Source organism: Vespula pensylvanica, chromosome 5 (assembly GCF_014466175.1).
Source record: "Vespula pensylvanica isolate Volc-1 chromosome 5, ASM1446617v1, whole genome shotgun sequence".
Lineage (NCBI taxonomy): Eukaryota > Metazoa > Arthropoda > Insecta > Hymenoptera > Vespidae > Vespula > Vespula pensylvanica.
The window spans coordinates 2,369,099-2,377,537 of NC_057689.1; the positions used below are offsets into that span (position 1 = coordinate 2,369,099).

General features: G+C 32.6%; 1 protein-coding gene across 1 annotated transcript; it reads left to right on the top strand.

Moving 5' to 3' along the window:
- The first annotated feature begins 1,151 nt into the window (after window positions 1–1,151).
- Window positions 1,152–5,101, top strand: LOC122629713 (pro-corazonin-like). The gene is made up of 3 exons (XM_043813476.1): window positions 1,152–1,278; window positions 4,087–4,412; window positions 4,925–5,101. The coding sequence occupies exons 2-3, from the start codon at window positions 4,089–4,091 to the stop codon at window positions 5,030–5,032; spliced, it is 432 nt and encodes a 143-aa protein (XP_043669411.1). The 5' UTR covers window positions 1,152–1,278; window positions 4,087–4,088; the 3' UTR covers window positions 5,033–5,101.
- The last annotated feature ends 3,338 nt before the right edge of the window (window positions 5,102–8,439 follow it).

An 8,439-nucleotide genomic window follows, 5' to 3' on the forward strand; every position in this document is an offset into this window, starting at 1 on the left:
CATCTCTGTTTATATTGGTACAACAACATTTTTTATTATTTGCCTTATCGAACAAATATATTTCTGTGATGGTAATTTACCAACGATCAACTAAGCAGTCGGTAAGTTGAGTCGATAAAAAAGAAATTTCGTTTTTGTTTTCTTTTTTTTTTTGGAATATATACTTATCGACAACGACAGCAAAGAAGTATCGTCCTAACTTGATTTTTTTTTTTTTTTTTTTTTTTTTTTTTATTAAGGAATAAAAAAGAAGTAACCTAGCTCTCTTTTTTTACCGACCGAACGTATAATAAGCATTGATAGTAGAGCTCTGTTTTATCGTTCAAGCTGATAATCGCCGATTATTATTTATCATCGTTTACAACTATCTCACGATTTTTTATTATTTATAAAGCGCTGTTTTATCGATCGAACAAGATAACAGTGGAGTATAGTTTTATCGATCGTGAACAAGGTAATGATGGAACACTGTCTTACCGTAGAAATAGATAGTAATTCTTTGTTTCTTCTTTTTTTAGTTTCTTTTTTATTTACTTTAATCGACATAAAACGTTTCGTTTCGATCGAATAATACACACAAAGTAATACACACATACAGTCATATATATACACCTATTATACATACATACATACATATATATATATATATATATATATATATATATATATATAACCTGAAGGAGACTAATGCAATTTCGTGCAAGCGATCGAACCATGGCACTACACTGTAGTAAGTACTTGTGTAGTAATAAATTTCGTTAAAACAAGATGGCTTTTTCAACGCTTTCGGAATCGGCGTTTCTTTAAACGAATAATCGATGAGCCCTGCCATTTTCTTCTCTGTTACATCGAAATCCTTTCAACATCGTACTTAGAAGAGTTATCATTAACACGAATTATCTTTTACCAGGAAAATAATGAAACACCTACACGCGTATTTATAAGTGGTCCACCAAATGAGTCCATTGATGTGTCAGGAATAATTCCGTCGCCCCTTTAAATTGAGAAATTAGATCACAATACCTGGCTAATGTTAATTACAAGTTAATAACCGACTTCTTCTCGAACGGGAAGTTTCTACGTGATATATTAAATGCAAGATGACCGAGTGAAAAACTTGTCATTAGAACAAGGACATGGAGTTTCCCTTATAAAAGCTTGTCGTGGCACATTCGACAGCATAGTTACCGAGGTACTGGATCAACATAGATCATCTTCTCGTACATCCTGCTGTCGTCTCTTGGAAATCTTCAGTGAGAAGAAAGACGAAAAGATACGGTAAGCATATATGTATCTATCGAATTAATGTAAGAAAAAGTAATACTTAAATATTAGTATGTAAATACTTACTATCAAAAGAAAAAAAAAAAAGAAGAAGAAAGAAAAAGGAAGGAAAAAAAGAAGCTTCGAGTAAATTAACCACCTAAGGGACAAATCGAATTTACGTTGAACGAAAGAAGAAAAACAGGAAAAGAATAGTGATCGAATATTGGTATATATATATATATATATATATATATATATATATATATATAGCGTACGAATGCGATAGATTCTAACACGTTTAAAGGATTTATCAGGCCATCGATGTTCGCTTAAATCCATTTCGACGTTTCCCATTAGTCTTTTATACCAAGCGTAAGCGTTAACGAGAAGTAATTTAAAATTGCAATAGTATTCGTCCTACTCTTAGATAGAATCGTTAGATTTACACGAGCGTGTCCAATCGCTATACCAAAGGCAGAGTTAAACGTATCAAAGTCGTTCGAAGAAGGAAAACCACATTCGATTTTAATCCGGTTAATTTAATTGAATTTACAATATATATATATATATATATATATATATATATATATATTTCAACGAAGAATTTTGTTGAGAACGTGAAACGTTGAAAAAGATATAACTTTGATACAATCTTACAATGGAGATGAAAAATATGAATAGATGATGATAGAACCATCCTTTAACGGATCGCGTAAGATGCAATTTACCACCCTCCTCCCACCCTTTCACCCTTACCCCTTTCTCCATTCGTCCACCTTCACGTAAACCAAAGAAACGGCCCCTGCTTCTTCGTCTCTATGCAACAGAGATGCTGGTCACGTTTCTTATCCGCGGGACACTTAGTAGCACTTACTCTTATCTTAATGACCAGGGACGCGCGTAGCGTTAATGGTCCCTTTAAAATTAGCACGGCCAGGATGGGGAGGGTGTTTCGGGCACTCTCTAAAAAACCGTCGGAAAATATAAACGCCTTTCGTTACTTCTATCTCTGTCCCTTATTCCTTCCTTCTCACAACCCCCTTCTCTATCATCCTTTTTAAAGGAATTTAAACGTGGCAATTAGACATCTCAAATTTCGTGGTACAATATAATTATTGCTTTTTATAATTTTCTGTGCGTCTTTTTTTTTCCTTCTCTGTCTTTCTGTTTTTCTTTCTTTTTTTTTTTTTTTCTTCTCAATCTTGTTTCTCTTTCACGCGAATTTTGCATTCACTTTAAGATAATACAATGGGAGAAAATCGTACATCGATGAACGTTAATAACAATATTGGAATAAATTCAATGTCTCTTTACGGATATGTGGATAGTTATATATTTATAAGTGCAGAAACATCGTTCGTTCTTGTTTATTTATTTTTTTATTTTTTTTTTTTTTTTCTTATACGAATATCTAATAGCACGAGAAATAAAAGAAAGAAAAATGTCCGACGTAGATATCGACGAGGATTAACATTTCAAAAGTTACAGCGGATAAACGCGAAAGATCGAGACGAAAAGGTTACGTGGTAGCAGCATAGAGCGTTGAAGCGTCGAAATGGCGGTCGTGCATTTTTAAATCGCGTCTCTTCTCTAACGGATCGTTGAACCAACAAGTCAACCGTGGCCTATTGTTTTCTACTACGTTTATTGACCACTATTGGGTTCTTTCTTCGGTCAATATAAATTCTCTTTTGTTCCTATTGTTGTCTCTATGAAATCGTTTGTGAAAATGTCGTCTATAAAATCATTTTAATAATAATAATAATAATAATAATAACACTAATCTGTTTTTCTACATAAGTTAAAATACATATATATATATATATATATATATATATACAAAAAAAGAAAAGAGTAAGCAAATAAATAAATAAATAAAAGATAATCTCTCGATCTTACCACCAGCGAATAAAAATAAATATAATAAATAATAAATACAAATTTTCCCTTTCTTTCTCGAGAGAGAAAGAGAGAAAGAGGAAGAGAGAGAAAGACGATCGATCGGACAGAGTCGGCAGGTCAATAAGACACGAATTAAATTCAAATAATGCGAAAGAATGATATAATAAAGTTTGATCAAATTATTCCTTGCGTCTTTCACAATTAGTCCGCGGCAGTCTGTGTCAACTAGAATCGGTCTACTCCACCCTCCACTCTCATCCCAACCCCATCCTCATCTACCCCTCTTATCGTCCGCCTGCCTGTCCGCCTGCCCGCCCCGCCCCGCCCCTATTCGCCTTCTCCCTCCATTCTGTTCCACTCCACTCCGTTCAATTCAACTCAACTCAACTCAACTCACAAGCAACACGCACCGTCCGATCTTCGACTTGAAAAGTCGTTAGTCCATTTCGACGTATGCCAATAAATTTACCTAAGTTGTTCCACTTTGTCCCTCTTTCAACGGATTAATTTATCCACTGTTACCTACTCTCGACTTCGAATCTGTTTTATTAAATCGTATTGCCAATGAAATCTCTCGCCGATGAAATAATTTTTCATCGTGAGAAAAAGAGGAGAAAAGAAAGATAAAAAAAAGGACAGACAAAAAATAACTGACTCCTCCACGAATTATTTTAAATATTCTAATATTTATTTTTTTATTATTTTTAATATTGTTTTAAAATTGTTTGTTTGTTTTTTTTTTTAAATATTTAATATTATTTCAACAATTTTTAAACTCGCCCAGATAGATAGATAGATAGATAGATAGATAGATAGATAGATAGATAGTTAGGTAAGTAGGTAGAAATATATAAGAATTAAACATATATAACGTAACATACGATTATATAAATATATATGTATGTATATCGATTACAGAAATGGCTGCTTCCTATGCTACGACGATCATTCTCGTTCTATCGTTCTTAACAACGAACGTGTTGGCTCAGACCTTTCAATATAGCCACGGATGGACGAACGGTAAACGCACGCTCACGGATGTTAATTCGCGATTCTCATATCTACCGGCATCGTCCTGGATGAAAAATGTTTTCGACTTGCAATTCGACAATCTTCAATCACCGCCACCTTCATTGTCGCCATCTCTATTGCCAACTGGGACTGCAACGACGACGATGACGACGACGACACATTGCGACATACAAAGAATGAGATTATTCTTTCAGGGAAATAATAACGAAGCTGTAAGTATTCTCAATTCTTTTTTTCTTTTTTTTTTCTTTCTCCCTCTCTCTCTCTCTCTCTTTTTTTTTTTTTTAACAAAATTTAATAAACATAAATGAAATATCAATAAACGTAAATAAAGTAACGACAACGTACGTAATGATACGAATGGGAATGCTATTCGATCACACAAATAAATTGTAAAATACAAGATGGGACTAAAATGTAAAAATCATTTTAGTCCCATCTTGTATTTATGCACTTTGCATTAGATCGAGTATACAAGCAAAATTTATTTCAATACGACGATTTGATATTATTGACGAATAATACATCTAATAAATAAAATAAATCGTCTAAGTTTCGAAGATTTAATTATAAACAATGCAATGACATTTACGACATACATTATGACATTTTTCTGACGTTTCTCTTTGTCTTTGTGTGTGTGTGCTGTGTGTGTGTGTTTTTTTTTTTTTTACTTTGGTTTTTTTTCTTTCTATTTCTTTATTCTGTTTCTTTTCTTTTGAAGCTTTATCTGGTACCTTGCGAGACAAGCGCATCAAGAAAAAATCTCCGTGAACATCAACGCGTCGTCCAGCTACGAACAGGATCAACATTAGAGGATAATAATAATTGATCAAATGTAAATAAATAAAAATGTCAGGAGTGTCGTCAAGGAATAATCATTGTCAAAATGACACACACATATACAGAAAAATATAATTGTAAAATGAAAATAAAATGAAGAGATTATATTCTTGTGTGATTTTACAACTGATCGATTCATATAGTATCGTTCCTTGTATTTTTTTATTATATTTATAAACCTTCGATTAATCATTTTATTTTAAAAATTTATCATAACAATGTTTGTAGAAATTTATTCGAAAAAAATGTTTTCCTCTAATAACAATACTATTCTCTTAATACATTCGAATTAAAATTATTCGAACGTGTATATATATATATATATATACATATATATATATATATATATATATATATATATATATATATAATCGTAGATTTCTTCAAGCAGTCCAGTTTTCATCGAGTTTCTATCGGGCCGCTTAATTAAGTTTTCGTTGTCGTAATTGGACAGACGGCCCGATAGGATAGATCACGGAAGCTGTTAGTGTTCTCTCTTTCTCTCTCTCTTTTACACACATACACTTATACACACGGATACATAGACACGTGTATAGACATACACATAGACATAGACACACAACCATTTCGCAGGGTATTTTGTCTGTCAACGGAAGATGGAGTGAAACTCAGGCGAGTAGAGACACCCGCTGAGTCCATGGATTACCACCCCTACCCTACAACTTATCCCGAATTGCGACTCACCACTTCGATTTCTCGACCGATATTAGAAACTATCGATATATTTCGTTTCTCTCTAGAGAAAGTATTCAACACATCGAATTAATAATAATTATCTAACAATTTGTTTCTGTCGGAAAATATTCAATGATTACGCTATTGAAGAATTTTTAGATTAATTACGTACGAATTATAGTTGAAAACGATTCTTCGAAATAAAAAGAGAGAAAAAGAGAGAGAGAGAGAGGGAGAGAGAGAGAGAGAGAAAGAGATTATAGTTCCGATTCAATTTTACGATTATTTATATATTGATAATCGATTAATTACACGATACGCGTACGTATATTTTAGTTTCTATTTTTCTATTTAAGAAGCGATCGAATCGTATTGCTACTTAATAATAATTGTTATTAGAAAAATTCGAATGATCACGAAGTTGAAAGAGACTCTTACGAGGATAAGATATCAAATTTCGAAACTTTGCACTTGCAATTATTTCTTTACTCATTCTCGGTTAATTACAACGTACGCGTATATTTCGTTTTCGTTGAAGAAACAATTCAATCGTATTGCTAATTGATAATAATTGTTATTATAGAAAAATTCAAATGATCAAGAGCCGAGAATTTCTAGATTAATTACAAACCACGGAACAAAGTTAAAAGCGACGCTTACGACGACGAGAGGTCACAGTTCCATCCGCACTTACGATTATTACTGTGCTCGTCGTCAGTTAGATACTTACACACATAACAATCGGCCGTGCCTAATGCACTTAAAACTTAGCTGTTAATCGGAATGGCAATTAGGCGAGGCGGCACACGGAACAAGTTTAATCGCATTAAATATTAAAACGTCGTCGCGAAACTGCGAAGCTAATGCTATGACTCCCCTCTTGACTATCGTTGTCTCCCTCTCTCTTTCTCTCTCTCTCTCTCTCTCTCTCTCTGTCTGTCTTATTTTCTCGTCAGGGTATACACGCGTGCACACGTGTGTCTAACGCTGTAACATTCTAACATCTCTCGATACCCTTGGGAACATAAGTAACGAATGGTTGGCGACCATTCGATCGTTTCTTTCTCTCGTGAAAATTATTAAAGTGTCGGTATCGTAAAAGAATAGAAATTAATTTCAATCAAATCTTTTATCGGAGAAATAACAAAAAGTTATTTATTGTTCTCTCTTTTTTTTTTTTTTTTTTTTTTTTTTTTCTTAACATAAGTAATAAATATTACAGTATAAATGTGATCGTGCAAAAAAAAAAGAAAAGAAAAAAAAAAGGAAAACAATTGTTTTCACGTAGAAATAATATTCCAACAAAAGTGTAAACGCGTATCGCGTTATAATTTATCCTGACAAATTTCTATGTCGTTGTTGTTCTCGTTAACGAATGATTGTCAAAAAAATATTTACTAATACGATCAATTAATATAATAAAATAATATAATCTCGTATACCATCGTATAATATACATCGTCATAATAAACTAATAATAAATATTTAATGTCTGAGGTAACGAGTATCATTGAAAGATATTTTCATCTTTAATAATAAAAAGATTCGATACGATTCGATGTTTCGATCGATTTCCAGGTACATGCGTACATATCAGTATTTAACTATATAACTACATGGAGATATATAAATTTCTAATGAACCTAATGTCGTGACATCTTTTCTTTCCCCCTCTTTCTCTCTCTCTCTCTCTCTCTCTCACACACACACACACATACACACATACACACACATATACACATACACAATTTCTTTATTCATTTTCGTCTTTTTCTTTTTCTTTTTCTTTTTCGATTAAACATTCTCCAAGAAAGAACGAGAAAGGATATCTCGCTAGAAGGAGCACTTTGAAAACGTTAGTATTATTAGCGATAGGCGGAAAAGTGAGAGACGAGAGAAGGGAGAAAATGCTCTTTCGTATAAATACATAAAATCAAGCAATCATCGTAAATGGCGGCGATGGTGGTGGTAGTAGTGTTGGTGGTGGTAATGGTAGCGGTGGTAATGGTAATGGTGGTAGTAGTATCGGTGATAGCAGTGGTGGTAGTGATGGTCGGGGTTGTTGGATCGAGAATACAAGCAAACGTCGCCTTTTTCGTTCTGTCGTCTGTCGCCCGTCGTTTGTCCTCCGACACGACGGAGAACGGCAAGCTCGCAAACTGTGTTTACGTTTACGTGAAAAACACAAGTGAACACGAGTATGTACGTAATAAGCTCTGACAAAATGTTTGACGGAGACTTCGTCTACCTATTACGATTATTTCTTTCGAAATTATGTATAATAATACATTTTTCTTTTTTACATCGTTAATCCAACTGTGTAAACTTAATACGACAAATATATATATATGTATGTATGTATACATATGTATATGTATATATATATGATGTATATAATTGTCTATTTACGCATGTAATTTTCTTTTTTTTTAATTTCTTTTTTTTTTAATTAAAAGAAATATATATGTATATGTATGTATAATGTATACAATTGTCTGTCTATCTATGCATGTAATTTTGTTTTTTTTTCTTTCCTTCTTTCTTTTTTTTCTTTTTTTTTTTTTTTAATCGTAGCAAAATTAAATATTGATATTATTCTTTGTTTAATTCGAGAAAATTCTTTAATAGATGTATATACTACCAGTTACCTTTTTGCGTTTTCTTCTTTTATTCTTTTCTATATAATAATAAACAAAAATT